We start from the raw sequence: 17238 nt of genomic DNA, 5'->3' as shown, positions 1-17238 counted from the left end.
TTGTTTTTTACTCCCTTAAATAGCAAGCAAATAAAATGAACATACCAGCACTGCCTGGGGTGACATTCTGATGCGTGGCTAGAGGCGGTATGAAGTGATGATACTTTGGAATGCAACGTGGTCATCTGTATTATTAACTGTAGTAACTCTGACTCCAGGACCCTCTCCAGAGAAAACCGTTTAACATAAGGCGAAAGTTATTTGCGTGAATATGTCCATAGAAACATTATGTATAATAGAGGAAAATTGGAAGCATTCTGTAGGTTCAACATAGGAGAATGGTGAAGAAAGTTGTAATAGATTCTCCTTAGAATAGTTCTCATAAAAAAATGGAATTACAAAGACTCTGAGACAGCACGGTATTAAGAAAAAAGCCACAATTATGAGTGAGTGGGCCTTTTGATTACACCCACATAAAACATATGTACATGACAGTTGTGGAAGATGATATAGAAAAAGATGAACAGTTATGATTAGGATGGTGGGATTATCGGTAATATTTTATCCTGTTATAAAAAAAGTAAAGGCAACAGTACAGATATTGGATTCAGACCTGGGATTAATTCTGGTACTGGTACATCACTTTATGTGTCTTTAGTGACTCTTGAAACTTCCCTGGGACTCAGATTCCTCATCAGTAAAAAGATAGAACCATTTCTAAGGGTCTCTGGATCTGAACCTTATTGTAGGCATTAACAAACAGTCTCTTTAAGTGGAGTCTGCCGGACTTGCTTATATCAATAAGCAATTAGTAAAAAAACTCGTGGGCAATTAGTGCCATCATTGTGCACAAACCATGGAGTCCTTTAAGCACTCCTGGTGGTCAAGCAGTGCTGCAGACTTGTTGTCACCTTTCGCAGCTTGATGATGCCTTGCCTGCAGGCGCTACTCCACACATCCATTTCAAGTGAGCAGAGAGCAAACTATCAAGTCCACCGAGGCTGGTTTTGAAGTAAAGCCCTGTCTGGCAAAGTGACTCCACTCCCTTCCCTCCCCATGCCCACCGGTCGACTCTGGTGGGCCCCTTCCTGGAAGGTTGACCCACACGTTGCCTACAGATGGGCTCTCAGACTCTCCACGTCTGCTTTTGATGAGTCAAGGAGAGGATTTCTGCGTATCACTGGGTTCGTAAATCCTCTTAAAGGATTTACACATTATAAATGACCCTTCATTGCCACACATAGATTTCATTAGCTCAGCCTTTGATGGTACATGCAAGGAGGCCGTGTGCAAGCTATACCAAGCCTCAAAGAAAAAGGTTTTACAAGGTGCTGACATTTTGACAAGCTCTTACCTGGCGCCCCAAATTGAATTTCAATGACCCACATTGGCTGTATCCCCTCTGCCCACCGGGTTCAGTTCATTAGCTGCCCACTTAAGTGAACCTGCATATGTTTTCGGTGATAGAAAAGGGTTTAGGTTTGGAAAGTTGAGGTGCGTGCTATTCGTAGATATGCCAAGAAGGTGATGGTTAGTAAAGGCAGTCAAACAAGGCGGGTTGGGATTCGAGCTCTGCAGTCACGTCCCATGGCCCCCATTTCCTCATCTGTGGTGCGAGCATTGTGAACCCACCCTGCCTGCCTGGTTTGAGCATCACACAAGACAAGGCACGTGAGAGCACTTTGTGAACCACTACAGAGCTATACCGAGGTGCGGTTGATATTGTGGCTCTCAAATAAATACAAACAGTGGTATGAAATTAGAAAATGATTTAACTGTCCCTTTCCTATTTAAAACAAATTTCTGGAGGCGTGGATATGTTTCCCTAAAGTGGGAAGCTTTGGTTATGCCCTGTGCTAAATTGTGAAAATGGAATGAAAAGCCAAGAGGCCTTTCCAAGATCATCGTTAGAATCAGAACTAACACTGGGTTTGGAATCTGGGTCTTCTCTCTGCCCTGCTCCCCACCTTTCCTTTCTCACCCTCTGTCTCCAGCTCTGATTCCTGGGCTCCCAGGGTTACCTTCCAGCAGCCTGGAAGCAAGGGGCAACCTCATTCCACCAGACCCAGGCCGCGGGAAGGGAAATCTGGTGGGCAGGGGGCATGGGCTGCAGGTGTGGGAAGCTCCAGGTACCCACTTGCAGCTTCTGGATGGGCAGCTCTCTTTGGGCAGCAGGAGCCACCCTTACAGGTGCTGCAGCATGGGGGTCCCACCTGCTTCTCCAGCTACTCATCATGGGGATTTGCCTGAGACCGAAGAGGGCCCGGGTCCCCAAATCCATCCACCAGTGAGTGCTGAGCCCAAGACACAGGAAGAGTCAAGACACAGGAAACTTGCAGCGTGCTGTCTGGAAGCAGGGTCCGTGGTGCTGTGGGTAGTCTCACCGAAGTGGTAGGGAAGGGGTTGGGATGAATCTGGAGCGTGTTCAGGCAGGGGATAGGTAGGGGTACAGTGGGTGTGAAGGGGAGGCTGGGACATGGGGCGTTGACAGCGGTTCAGCCCTTTCCAGAGCTTGGTGGGAAGGACAGGGCAGGAAGAGAGCAGTAGCCCAAGGATGGAGCAGAGTCATCCTATATGTACCTTTTATTTTATTTTTTAATTTTTATTTAAAAAAACTTAAAAAAAATTTTTTAATTGACTTTCTTTTTATTTTTTATTTATCTATTTTTGGCCGCACTGCGTGGCATGTGGGATCTCAGTTCCCTGACCAGGGATCGGACCCGTGCCCCCTGCAGTGGAAGTGCAGAATCTTAACCACTGGACCTCCAGGGAAGTACCCCTATGTGTACCTTTTAATGTATTTTTTTCCCACATAGATTTTAAGTATTTCAGGAGCATGGTTTATTTCCTCCAAAGCTGGCTGATCATAGGGTCACTTAAGAGGTTGTTTGTTTGTTTTATAAATACATTTTACTGGCTCCTGCCTCGGCCCTTATTCCCCCCAGATCTGGCTTAATGATTCTAGCAGCGATCACTGGATACTGAACAGTTTCTTTCTTTTTTTTTTTTTTTTTTTTAAATTTAGGACCACATTTTCCTTTCCCCAAGGATTTTTATATATATATTTATTTATTTATTTTTGGCTGTGTTGGGTCTTCGTTTCTGTGCGAGGGCTTTCTCCAGTTGCGGCGAGCGGGGGCCACTCTTCATCGCGGTGCGCGGGCCTCTCACTATCGCGGCCTCTCTTGTTGCGGAGCACAGGCTCCAGACGCGCAGGCTCAGTAGTTGTGGCTCACGGGCCCAGTTGCTCCGCGGCATGTGGGATCTTCCCAGACCAGGGCTCGAACCTGCGTCCCCTGCATTGGTAGGCAGACTCTCAACCACTGCGCCACCAGGGAAGCCCTGAACAGTTTCTTATGGCTCGACTTACTGCATATGAATATACTTGTTTAGTTTTAAAAGCAAGATTACATTAAAGGAAGTTCGGGAAAGAGAGAAATAAGGGGATGACCCCAGTGCCTCAAGGTTCGAGCAGTTAGTATGCCTGCGATCGTTAGGCTAACGACACAGTTCTCTTCTGTGTTTATTGAATTATTGAACTACTTGCTGTCGTTATGAGAAGTGAAGGGATAAGGCGGCGCTTTACTTCTCAGTGAGCCCCCCTCCCGGCTCGCTTTTGCGCAGGGGTGGCTGAATAGGGGCTCTGGAGCCTCCCATCTGGGGCCGCGGTTCACCTCTGCCAGCTAAGGCCACGTTATGGCCCACCTTCCAGAGTTCTGCCCAGGGCCTGGCAGGGCTGCAGCCCAGGTGCTGTACGTTGCTCACCTCCTGCAGGCCAGGCCCTCCGCCCCGTGCGCCCTAAGTGACGTGAGCAGCTTACTCAACCTCACTGTCCTGTCCCTCAGCTCCTTTAACTGAAAACTCAGGCCACCATGGCTCCTACTGCAGGGGTCTGGTGTGAGGACTGAGCGGGATAATCCAAGGAAGATGCATAGATTAGTCCTGGACACAAGGAAGTACCTGATGAATATTCATTATTTTTGCCATTCCTCCCATCGTCAGAGTCTGTGAATTACACTTGAGTTTGTTGTTCCTTTCTTTGGCCAGGGCTAGCCTAAGGCTGGGGGCCCCTTGCCGGCATTCATTCAGGAGGGCTGGGATGTACCAGTCGCCGTGGTGAGTCTATATGGGGGATGGATGGGATTGCTGTGTGTGACAAGGACTTTGGTGGAGGGTAGGGGTCCTAAGCTCGGTGTGTTCATTCGCAGAGTCCCGTGGCTGCGCCCCTGGGAGGAAGAGTGGTCCAGTCCTCGAGATGGCTGAGGCCTTGCTTGCTAGAGGCATGTGTGATGTTTGGTCTCTCCTGTGCTTTTTGAGCGCCTTTTGTGTGCCAGTCCTCCTGCTTAATTAATGCTTTGGGGGGCACAGAGAAGAGAATACGAATGGTAATTGGTCATATGTGACCAGCACCTGGTAGACTACATCGTATTGAACGCTCACAAAAATGCGGTGAGGTGCATTATTATCGCCGGTTTGTAGATGAGAAAACCAGGCACAAATGTTCTAGGGGCTTCCCTGGTGGCGCAGTGGTTAGGAGTCTGCCTGCCAATGCAGGGGACACAGGTTCGAGCCCTGGTCCGGGAAGATCCCACATGCCGCGGAGCAGCTAAGCCCGTGCACCACAACTACTGAGCCCGTGTGCTGCAACTACTGAAGCCTGCGTGCCTAGAGCCTGTGCTCCGCAACGAAGAGTAGCCCCCGCTTACCGCAACTAGAGAAAGCCCGCGCGCAGCAACGAAGACCCAACGCAGCCAAAAGTAAATAATAAATAAATAAATTTATATAAGAAAAAATGTTCTAGATAGTTCCAGCTCTTAGGAAAATGCTTCCTTGCTTTGTGGGAGAAGCAGTATATTTGTGCAAGGCGAGTAGTTAGCCCTGGAAGCATGTGCTTTAGAGGCATCTTAATACTTCACAAAGGGATTTATGTGGGAGTTTTCCTTATGAAGGAATGTAACTTTGTCTACCTGCTGGTCTTTTTCAGCGTGTTTGTGTAGCAGGCACTCTTTGGAGTAGGTCCCATATCGACTCATTTACACCTCACTAGAACTCTGTGGCTTAAGTACTAGTATTAACCCCATTTTACAGATGAGGAATCTCAAGTCCATGGAGGCTGAATACCTTGCCCACAGTCACACATGATGAGGAGGTGGCAGAACTGGTCAGGAGCTCAAGCACTATCTCTCCTATGTGTCCCTCTCATATTCCCAGGTGCTTTCTCTTCCCTTTCTGCCTTTTTTCAGAACAAAGCCATGTTATCCTGACTGTCAGGCTGGGCTCCCCAAAGGCTCTTATCTCTCTACCAACAAAAGCCATTCCCTGCTGACTAGGTCACCTGGCATTTCACTGAGTAGACGCCAGCCTCCATAGATAAGCCAGCGGTGGTTTGTGTTGTTATCTCCCTGATGGTTTGCTTTTAATTCAAGTCCATTAATTTATCTAAGATGGAAATGGGCGAGGCCAACGCACACACAGTTAAGTGCAGGGCCTGGAGAATGAGGCAGTGCTGATTCTGGAAGGGGAGGCTGGTGATGGGCAGTTCTGATAGTTTCAAGGACCCAGGGAGCGCCGGTGGTGTGTGTACCGACTGCAGGAGGTTCTAGACCTGCCCCTGCAGGGGTCTGTGTGTGAGGCTTCAGAGAGGCAGGGGGAGGGCCCGAGGGGGGACCCGGCAGGGCTGACCACCCCCCATCTTTCTCCTGCTTTACCTGCTTCTCCCCCCAGCAGACGTGGAACTTTGTTCTTGCTTAGCCACCTCATTTCCAGAACAGGGACTGCGGGGGTGATTTTCTAGCATCTCTATGTGTTCTAAATACGAAGGGCCCCATGCAAATTGATCAGAAACACTAACCGCTGGCTTTTTAAAAATCTGGGGTCTTGGATTATGTCAGGGCTGACTTCCTAAGTGTGATGTTGTACTCAGGTTAGCAAGACATCACCCCTGGCTGGGGGGCGCGGTTGGCAGGGGGTGTTACTGGGTGGAGGGTCTGAGCATCTGTCTGTATTGTTTTTCTTTTTTTTTTTAACACCTTTATTGGAGTGTAATTGCTTTACAATGGTATGTTAGTTTCTGCTTTATAACAAAGTGAATCAGTTATACATATACATATGTCCCCATATCTCTTCCCTCTTGCATCTCCCTCTCTCCCACCCTCCCTATCCCACCCCTCTAGGTGGTCACAATGTATCGTTTCTTACAACTGCATGTGAATCTACAGTTACTATAAGAAGTTTAAAAAATAGGGTCTTTTAAATACTACAAACTCCAAAGAGGTCCTAGATTTGAATTTTCCAGGAGCAGCATATTTACGTGGTGTTAACGCTTTGCCAATATCCAATAAACATAACAACAGGGTACCAAAACCACTCAAGGCAATAAAAAGGAATGAAGTGCTGATAGTGCTACAGTGGATGAACCTTGAAAACACTATGCTAAGTGAAAGAAGCCAGACACAAAAGACCACATATTGTATGATTCTTTTTATATGAAATATCCAGAGTAGGCAAATCCGTAGAGACGGATAGCAAATTAGCGGTTGCTTCGGGCTGGGAGTAGCAGAGATGGGAGGGCGTGGGGAGGGGCAGTTGATGGCTGTGGGGTTTCTCTTTTGGGTGATGTTCTACAATTAGATTGTGGTGATGGCTGCGTAACTCTGTGACGAGACTAAAAATTGAACAGTTTAAATGAGTGAATTGGCTGGTATGTGAATTATATCTCAATAAAGCTGTTAAAAAAAAGTAGGGTCCTTTGACAGTTTTAAGAGAAGTAATAACAGTCCTTTGGAAAGAGCTGGTGTCTTCTACATACAAGCACTTCCGGACGCTGGTTGGAACTCCTCAGTTCAGGCCGCCGTCCTGGGGCATCTTCTTGGCTCTCTCATAAACCAGGTTCACAGGCCTCCTACTCAAACCACAGTGGTGTTTCCGATGGCTCATCCCGAGGGAATGAAGACTCAGTGTGTGCCAGATGTTTTGCCAGGTGCTTTCACACGCTTTCTTGAACTTCTTACAGCCCTGCACTCAACGGTAGTCGTTTCATGCCCGCGTTTTATATGTGAAGAGAGGGTGGGGTCCCAAGGAATATACACAGCAGTGGGGGGAGGCAGCAGGAGTCAGAATCAGAACTTGCGGCTCACCAACCCCAAAGGCCATCCTTTCCCGGTCCGATGCCAGGCTGGGTTGATGATCTGTCCCTCACGTCTTACAAGAGCGGAGAGAAGTCAACAGTCAGGCAGAAGCCAGGCTCTCGTAGGGACAGATGGCTTAGGAAAGTCACCAGGGAAAAGGCCTGTGAGTTCCATGCAAGTCATTTCCAGGCTCTGTCCTCAGAGGAGGATCTCTGCTCCCTCCGGAAATGAGTGTGACACTCTGCCCTGTTCCCTGGAGGAGCTCTTCCCAGGAGAGCTTCTATTTAAAGAGAACTGTGGGAAAACATGTGGAGGCTTTTCGTGGACACGTTTCTGAGTGTCCTTAGCTCTTGGAGGAAATGTGTTTATTTCCCTGAAGCCCTCAACTTTGCCTGTGTCCTGAGTTTTCAAGGGTTCATAACTCTAGGAGCTGCTTTTGGATATGGAGGGAACCAGGTATTTTTGGTCAGTGATAATGCTGTTGTGTAGTAAACAGGACCCTGGTGGTAAAGCGGGCATGAGTGAATGGCGGTTTCGCAGAAGAAATCAGTGGGAAAAGGCTTGCCCTCAGTTAGTGATGCTCAGAGTGGAGCTCCCAGGGAGCTTATTAAAAGTTCAGGTTCTCGGCTTCCCTGGTGGCGCAGTGGTTGAGAATCCGTCTGCCAAGGCAGGGGACACGGGTTCGAGCCCTGGTCTGGGAAGATCCCACGTGCTGCGGAGCAGCTGGGCCCGTGAGCCACAATTACTGAGCCTGCGCATCTGGAGCCTGTGCTCCACAACAAGAGAGGCCGCGACAGTGAGAGGCCCACGCACCGCGATGAAGAGTGGCCCCCGCTCGCCGCAACTAGAGAAAGCCCTCGCACAGAAACGAAGACCTAACACAGCCAAAAAAAAAAAAAAAAAAAATTTCAGATTCTCAGGTCCCACCCCAGACCTACAGAATCCGAAAGTCTGGGTGATGTCCAGGAACCTGGGTTTTAATAAGCTCTCAAGATAATTTTTATACACCCTGAACTTTGAGGAACATAGCACCCGATGATCTTACCTATGCTTGGAGTTGAGCAGGAAAATCTGATTGTGTTCCCAGGAGGGCATGTCCTGATCTTGCAGGGTGGCGTGGGAGCTGGAAGGGAGCATTCATTCATTTGTTGAAAATAGGTATTGAGCACTTCTTATGTCTAGGCACCTACCCCCTGCTCTGAGGGAGTTTACATCCCGGCGACAGGAGGTGGGAGGGGGAGAGTCAGAGAGTAAAGTACGGAAACGATGCAGAAACTACTGCACATGGGGGTGCGACCCTGGGATGGTGACATTTAACCCAATCAGAAGGAAGAGGGATGTGACCTTGGGATGGTGATATTTAACCGAATCAGAGGAGGAGGGATGAGACCCTGGATGGTGACATTTAACCCAATCAGAAGGAGAAAAACAAGATGCCCAAGGAAAGAGCAAGGTGAATGGATTTCCAAAGAAAGAGCACTGCTTGTGCAAAGACCTGGAGGTCGGGGAGTTGGGCAGGTCAAAGAGTGAAGCAAGGCCGGGGTGGCCTGAAGGTGGTGAGCAGGGGGTAGGTGGCAGAGATTATGTTGGAGAGATGATCAGGGACCGGTCTTCAGGACCAAGAAAAGGAGTTAGAATTTCACTCTAGAGATGGTGGACAGCTACCGAAGGCTTTTTGGAGGAGGGCAGGTGATGAAGCCAGGGGTGTGACTAGGGAGATACTGCCCAAACTGTGATTGCTACAAAGTCAGGTTTTCGTCCTTTTTTTCTTTTTCTTTTTCTTTTTGCCAGGGGCAGGGGGACACAATTTAAGAAGAAGACTTGAAATCACTTTGTCAGAGTTTCTATGTTAGTATTTTACAGATGGAACAGACTTGTATTAGAAGTGTATATCCTCATTGCTTTTGTTAGGTAACATTATATGTTATATGTATTACAATACCAGCTATGTATTTACCCATTTAATTACATATACTACTACTTATAAAAAGTAAATTTTGTCAAAAGAAAATTTAGCTCAAATGTCCGTATTTTCAAGCATATGAAGCCAAGCTCAGTTGATTACAATTGAGCAGCGTCTGCAAGATTTGATCCACTTCAGAAATCTGAGCTCACTAGCATTGCCTGGGCTGGCATTTTCTTAGCTGAGAACTGCTTACCTGGGTATAGAAAATCTAATATTTAGAGGAATGATTCATTGCTTTAGGCGTCAAGAGTCCTGGGTTTTGTCTTCTTGGTTGTGTAAGTTTGATTCAACCTTGGACACGTCATTTCAGTTTGTATTTCAGTGTCTCTGTGCAGAAGATGAGTAATAATAATCATGGTAACTGGGCGAGAGCTCTTCAGGACCTAGGAGAGACAACATGTGCAAAGGCCCTGTGGCAGAAGGGAGGAGGCTGAAAGATGGCCTGTGTGTTTGGAGATCAGAGTGCAAGGGGTAGATGGTCCAGGGTGATTTGTAGAGGTAGGCAGGGGCCAAGCCAAGATCTTGAAGACCTTGTTGGGAACTTTAATTTTTATCTGAAGAGTAAGGGGAAGCCGTTGGAGGATTTAAATTGGGGAGTGACATGTTGACATGCCGTCTCATTGAGTCCTCATAACAAATGTATGGGGTACGTAATATCCCTATTTTAAACCAGCACAGAAACTCAGGGTAGTGGAGATTAAGTAGCTCACCTTGCTGGTGGGGGGTGGAGCCAAGAAACAAACTCAGGTGGACCTGACTCCAGAGGCCTCTGTCCTCCGTATCAGCCTACCTCAATAATAATATAACAATAACCGCAGTTTTCAAATGCTTTGAACTCATAGGATGAAAGATCTCCCTTAAATTACAAAGTGGTATTATGCCGCAGAAATCCGAGTGGTGATGAGAGAGTGGATATGCCGGGGAACTTCTAAAAGGCCCCGTCTGCATGGCTGCGGTCCAGCATCCTCAAGTTCCTTGCCGTCTGGTAGGGGGCGTCTCGCAAGCCAGCTATCAGCACAAGGAAGGGCTTGCCGGCTCTGGCCCGCCATTTGACACTGCCATTGTCCGTAAGGACTCATTGTCCTTGAAATGTGCCCGAGCTCTGTGCTTTCAGCGGTTTTGAGCTGGGGAATCAGATCAGGGCAGGTCGTGCGTGGTTTCACTGGAGGAGTCGTGCCAAGTTTCTGCTTTCTCCTTCTTGGGTAGTCGGCTGGCTTAAGTGAATTCTTAGAGTCTGGTGGTAGAGATCACCATCTCAATTTTGAACCCAAGAAGCCCTTGTTCGGGGTCGAAATGGGGAAACAGCTGCTGGCCCGCAACCCTTGAAGCTCCTGTTGGTGACGACGCGTGTCTGTTCCTTTCTAGTTGACCATGTGGTTCCCGAGCCTGGGACCAGCCTGCTGGCTGCCTTCGACCAGTGGAGGGAATGGGCCGACAGCAAGTCCTGCTGCGACTACTCTCTGCACGTGGATATCACCGAGTGGCACAAGGGCATCCAAGAGGAGATGGAGGCCCTGGTGAAGGACCACGGTAGGTAGTGCTGCCCCAGCACCTTCTGGGGATATTTCCTTCTCAGCCCACGAGCTGGCTGAGCTCTGAAGGAGAGCTCTGGGAAGAGTGCTGATTGGTGCCTTCTGCACCCCCGTGCCTGCCAGGAGGGAGGGCTTAGGCTGCAGCTCGTGCTGATTGCAGGTGGCCAGACAGCTAGTCACAGCTTACTGGTGTGAGCGAACTGTGTGCACCAGCCAGGCTGGAGAGTTGAGACTGTGAGAGTGATTTGCCCTCAAAGGATAACATGGATATCCCAGGGAGGATTCTGGGCGGTCTTAGGAGAGAGCCCGGGACCCTGCGTACAGGACTTGAGCAGTCTCCTCCTGCAAACCCAGAAGAATCAGGGTAGGTTTGAGGGTGATGAGGCTTTGGGACCACCTGCGGGGTCTGTCTTTGTCCATAGGACTATTTAGGGGAACAAGATTCTAAGGATTGGGTTCTGAAAGATTCCTAGGGAGGCTGGGGGAAGTCTTAACTACCTCAAGGTGCCTCTGGGACCCTCTTGTCCACAGGAACCTTGGGGGTTTGGGTGGTGTTACCAGACCACATCATCTTTGGGCGTCTCCTTGACCTTGGCTATAGACTAGAGGTCACATGGGGTCACATGTTGCCCTCTTTGGATCCTAATCGTCAAGGAAGCATCTATGCTTTAGGGTTCTGGGACTGCTAGGCTCAGAAATGCCATGAGCTATGAGTAAAATCTAGGCATGGATCTGGTAGCTATCCATAGATTTGGTAGAAAAAGCCTAGAATAAAAATCTGGAGTCTTGGGTTTATCTCTCTGCTCTTCCAGAAGCTAGCTGTGTGACCTTGGGCAAATCACTTAAATTTTATGAGTCTCAATTAGGAAAAAAAATCTCACATGAGGATATTGGGTTAGCTACCTTAAGATTCATTGCAGCCTGAAGGTCCCATGTGAATGAAACTAGGTAACCCTTGACCTTTCTCACTTTTGAGAGTACCAAGACTCAAAGGGATTCAATACTTATAATAAATTTACTCCACATCAGCCTGGAGGGTTCCCATAGCAACTGTTGCCTAGCAAGGGACAAGGGCAGGGATGTCCTGAGGCATTGAGCCCAGGCAGCTTCCAGCACCCCCGGCAACTTGAATTAAGCTCCAAGGCTAGCAGGTTGTCAGTACAGTTGTTTACCATTGTGATGAATGTTGAGCAGGGATGTTTGGTCTGGTGCCTCTGGAAGCAAGAACTCTAAAATGCCAGGGTGAGAATTGTGACATCTGCTTGTCACACTCACGGCCCTTTTCTTGTTAAAAACGTTTCTTAAAAATCAGCCTGGAAGGCAATCGGTTTACCAGAGAAACGACATTTATTATAGATCTTCATCTGCAGGGTCTTCTAATTCATCTTCTTGTTAAAGTCACAACAGTTAGGAGCAACTTTTATGTTTAACTTTTCACTTTTAATTGTGGTAAAATACAACATAGTGTACACTTTACCACGTTAATCATCTTTAAGTGTGCAGTTCAGTGACGTTAAGGACATTCACATTGTTGTGCAGCCATCACCACCATCCACCTGCAGACCTTTTTTCATCTTTCCAAAATGAAACTCTGTACCCATTAAACAATAACGTCCCCTTCTCCCTCCTCCCAGCCCCTGGCAACCCCCATTCTACTTTCTGTGTCTATGAATTTGGCCTATAGGTGGAATCCTACAGTATTTGTCCTTTTGTGACTGGCGTATTCCCCTTAGCAGAATGTCCTCGAGGCTCATCCATATTGTAGCCTGTGTCAGAATTCCCTTCCTTTTTAAGGCTGGATAATATCCCATTGTATGGATGGACCCCATTTTGTTTATCCATTCATCCACAGACACATTTTGCTTCCACCTTTTGGCTATTGTGAGTAATGCTGCTGTGAACGTGGGTGTACAAATACAGGCAATTTAAAATTTTGATATAGTTTTAACTTTAGAGAAAATTGTAAAAATACTAAAAAGAATCCTTATGCACCCTGTTGCCAGATTCGCCAGTTTATATTTTACCACATTCGCTTTATCATTCTCTGTCTCCATCTCTGTCTCTCTTTGTCTCTCCCTCTTTCTCTCTCTGACTTTCTGTCTCTCTGCATACATATGCATAATATTATTACTTCCTTATTCCCTTCCAGATTATTGGTTTATGTATTTGTCACATCTCCACCTCTCTGTTTTGTCTGTCCACTAGGGGTAAATTCCTTCCTCGTGTACATGGCTTTCAAAGATCGCTTCCAGCTAACGGATTCCCAGGTAAGAAAAGCCTGCTCGCTGGCATTCGGTATGTTCGGACCACTGCTGTTGTCTTGAAAGCTGCCTCCAGTGAATGCTCACAGGAAATGGCTGGTGGATGAAGCCCCTGATGTAACTCCCTTTAGGGAGGGTACGAACCCAGTGCCCTGGTCCCCCAGGACAGGTGTTCCACCAGGCTCTGGAATCAGCCACCTGCCGTGGACCAGTGTGACCGAAAGGTGTTCCCCGACCCTCTTCAGTAAACCTGGTGCAGAGAAGGTGTCACCCAAGAGCATCTCCTAATTCAAGCCCTTTTAGGTTACGCTGCCTCTGTTAACTATCTGTTAATTACCGAGAGGTCCTGCTCTGCCACTTGTGGCCAGAAACACTGCCCTCGGGCGTGTCAGAAAAGCCGGCCTTAATAGAAGCAGCGAGGGGTCCCGGTGCTGGTCCCTGTGGCTGTCAGGGTGGTGGTTGTACTTGTGACCAGGAAGGCAGAGGTCCCTGTCTCTGATCCCACCCCCTCCCTCTCTCAGATCTATGAAGTCCTGAGCGTGATCCGGGACATTGGAGCGATTGCCCAAGTCCACGCGGAAAACGGCGACATCATCGCAGAGGTATGTGCTTTCTCTTCATCACCTCGACGTGACCCACAGGGTGAGAGGCAGGCTCGAGAGTGGAGCGGCTTCCATAGCTCAGCTCCAGTGGGGAACAGCGGAGTGACCCAGTGGGACCGTGCAAACAGCCTCGCTGACAGCGCGAATGCTGGGGGTGCACCTGCCCCTCGGCATCTTCTGGAGGACGTGTAGCCTTTCCACAGAGAAGTCCTTCCCCTCGGCGCTGTGACGCAGCTGCCTGTGGAAGTCCACGTATAGATATTTTACTCTGTAGCCCAGGGCTGGGGACACAGTGGCTTTCGGCATCCCAGGGGACAGCTGTACATACTTGGGAGGCTGTAACCGATCTGTCGTAGCTCGGGCAGCACTGAGAGCCGGGTACCGTGCCCTCTCTTCGTGGGGTCTTGGGATGAGGGCTCAGTGGTCAGCGTGCCATTTTGCTGTCTTGCCCGAGTAATTTTTACCCACGTCTCAGCAGTCGGAGCCATCTGGGATCCAGCTCCCCCTGAAAGCCTGCTTTTCTTTAAACATTGCAGGAACAACAGAGGATCCTGGATCTGGGCATCACGGGCCCCGAGGGACATGTGCTGAGCCGGCCCGAGGAGGTGAGCGCCTGTTGAACGGAATGCATGAATCCATGTTCTGGGGCGGGCGCCACCAGAGCCACAGAGAGCCCACTTCCTGCCTGTTGAGAATGGGGCTTCTTGGGTGCTGATTTTGGTCCCTCTGAGAAAGTCACATCACCCATTGAGAAGTGTCTATACAGGCAAAGTGAAGGGTTAGACTGTGCTATGGGGTAAAGCAGTATGGCTTGTTTAGCCTAAAGACTCCTCTTTCTGTCTCTAATTCTTCAAGCCCTTTCTTGGGTAGACAGACACAAACAGCTTTTTATTAGCATCCAGCAGTTGGGGTTTTGTGGTTCATAAGCCAGGGCCTCCAAAATCTTACCATAAAAGCTCTTCTAAGTGTCTAGAAAGCAGAAGGGGGACTGTAAGTTTTTCCGTGATAAGTCTGCACAGGGTATAACATAATCAGCAGAGTGTGGGAGACAGAATCTTTCAAAATCGAGGAGGGAAGATTCAGAGCAGGGTTCTTGCTGGCCCCGACATTGAGAGTCACTGTCTTGGGTGGCGAGGCTTGTGAGTGAGAAGGGGGTGCTCACATCTTATGTGGCAGAGAACCTGTTTTTCTAAATTAGAATCTGTGGCCTCTGAATACTTTTCAGGAGTTGGCTCTTTAATGAAAGGCTCAAGGTCAGACGTTGGAGGACTTGGCAGCTCTGAGCAGAGGATGCTGGGGGTCTCATGGAAATGAATAGATTTTGTCCTTCCCGGAAAAGAGACAGGCAGAGAGGGCAGATAAAATCATCACGGGAGTGGATGGTGACTTAAAATTAGGATTTTTCCTCCTGGAAACAGGTGGAGGGAGATGCTGGGTGAGAGGGGTACGGATGGGACCAGGGCCCCCAAATCGCAGAACTTTAGGGCCAGGACGTCCCCTCTGAGTCTGGGAAGGGGTCACGTTAGGCCCCGTGGGCTCTGCTCCTCCCAGAAGAAAATGGATTCTGAAGGTGTGGCATTGAAGGAGCCATCAAATGGGCTGCCTGGTTAGGGTGAGGTGGCTCGTCTCCCCAGCCTTTTCCCTAGGCTTTGGGGGAGGGAGGGATGAGGCTGGAAAAGGAGAAAGAATGTAGGAAAGAGGCAGAAAAAAGCAAAGGTAGAAGCCACTTAGAATGTCTTGCACACACTGAGGGCCTACAGTTCCTTGTTCTGCCCTTTTACTGCGTGTGAGCACATAGACACACACACAGATACACACACAGAGTCACAGACACAGACATATGCACAGATACACACACAGATACACAGAGACACACACACAGAGACATGCATGTTACAGATACACACAGACATACACACAGAGGCACACAGATACATACAGAGCCACAGACACACAGTCACACACGTGCACATGCACACCAGGGCACCTTCATTACCATCTGAGGCCCTGGGGTCATTTGTCTCAGATGAAAGGATGGAAGCTGTTACATTTTCACCGTTGTGTGGTCCCTCTCCAGGCCCTGGGATGCAGGTCCTTTCACAATCACCAGCCTTCCTGCGCGCGCGGAAGAGCTGAACCGGAGCTGGCGCGAGGGTGCAGGAGGCTGAAGTGACCCCTTTAGGCCCCTGTGTTGTTGGCTGCGGGGAGCCCCAGGCTGTGACCGTGGCTGGAGGGCAGTGATTTGGGGATGCGGGTCGCGGGAGAGGCAGACAGTCCCAGTAGCCGACGCTAAAAATACCTGAGGCTGGTTTTATACACAAGGGTGCACACACACAAGTGCACACATGTACACACACGTGCACACTCACGCACACGTGTACACACAAACACACAATGTGTGTGCACATTCACACACATGCACATACATGTACACGCACACGTGCAGACACCATCTCACTTGCACAGATACTCCGAAGATTCCTTTCTGTGCCTTTGTTTCCCCTTCAAGGCTGGCCTCGGTGATCATTTTAACCGCATCTCCCTGGATAAAGCTGTGGGAGTGGGAAGGGCGGCGCAGGCATGACGGTCCCCAGACCCATCCTCCTTGGAGGTGGTTGGCCCTGCGTTCAGTCTTGAAACAGTTTTGGGATCAGGCCTTGGAGCTGCAAGGTCTCCAGGAGGGGCAGAGGGATGCGTCTCCCTTCTTTTCCTTGTAAGCCCCGCCGGGAGCTAGCATTTCCTGAGTACCCAGAGGTGCCAGACACTGTGCGTAACAGCCCACATTTCAGCTTTAGAGCGTCCTGTGAGGGCAACGCAACACAGCCTCCTTCGCACAACTCCAGGGGGCGCCATTCAGTCCATTGCACGGCTGGATCCAGGGGACCCATTCCATTCTGCTGCCTGTGTGTGGTGCCGCCCGGAGGTGTCCTGCGGTGAAGTGTGTCTCTCGTGGAAAGAAATCACTGGGGTGTGAAGTTCAGCATCAGAGAGCTAGAAAGTGCAAGCAGTATCCTGCCTGCCCTCCCGACCCCCTCAGTGTGTACACACACACACCCCGGAGCCCAAGCTCAGTGGGAAGCCAGCGGGCCTGTGTAACCAGGTGGTGACACCTGGGGCTGGCCTGCATTGGAAAGTGGACTCTCGCCTCATCCGGGGGCTGGGCCGGATCAGCTGAGAAGAGGAAGAGGATATTGTCCTCTGAGAAAAGCAAACGCCCCTCTTCCTGATACCCGGGGCTCCTCGTGAGAGCCGCGCGCTTGTTTCCATTTCAGAGCCTTCCCGGGGGCTTGCTTCCGTCTCTCCCACCGTCTGCTTTGCATCCCCAGGTCCATGCAAGCCCGCCCTGGGTTTACTGAACAGGCCAAAGCTATCAGAGGAGAGGGGTCCTGGTTGCTATTCTGACCACAAACATCAAACCTGTTTTTCCACATTGAGGCCCGGGAGACTTCTCTTGTAGCCGCTGTTGCACTGCGAACCTCAGAATCCCCAGCTGTAGATTGCGAAGGCTCCTTTAGGGGCTGGCAGAGCGGCAACGCTCCAACACGGGGAGCTTCTGGCTCCTTGGGAGGGTCCTGTGGTGTCACGAGAGGCTGCTTTGGGGACTTTCTCTTCTGTCTGCTTTCCACGGTCACCTGCCTCTCAGCTGATTCAGAGGCACCGACTCGAGGCCGGGCACAGCATGCGGTGCTTCCCCTGAGCAGGTGCACTTCTAGGTCAGCCCTGTGAGTGGCCAGGCACCAGCTGCCCCCTTCTCCCTTGGCTGCTGGGGGTGGTTTTTTAGTTCATCGCCAGGGATCTGTTAACAGTGTG

General features: G+C 49.6%; 1 protein-coding gene across 2 annotated transcripts in view; it reads left to right on the top strand.

Annotated features, from left to right (window-relative positions):
- Window positions 1–17238, top strand: part of DPYSL2 (dihydropyrimidinase like 2) — a 114152-nt gene that overhangs the window by 70959 nt on the left and 25955 nt on the right. For both annotated transcript variants that reach the window (XM_082402786.1, XM_082402787.1), the window contains exons 4-7: window positions 10399–10563; window positions 12771–12832; window positions 13348–13428; window positions 13965–14033. In XM_082402786.1, the coding sequence (XP_082258912.1) occupies window positions 10399–10563; window positions 12771–12832; window positions 13348–13428; window positions 13965–14033 (377 nt within the window). The remainder of the gene's footprint in view (window positions 1–10398; window positions 10564–12770; window positions 12833–13347; window positions 13429–13964; window positions 14034–17238) is intronic.

The sequence above is a fragment of the Balaenoptera borealis genome, assembly GCF_965194805.1.
Source record: "Balaenoptera borealis genome assembly, chromosome: 8".
NCBI lineage: Eukaryota > Metazoa > Chordata > Mammalia > Artiodactyla > Balaenopteridae > Balaenoptera > Balaenoptera borealis.
Note: the sequence above shows the minus strand (reverse complement) of the source record. Positions and strands in the feature narration are given on the sequence as shown.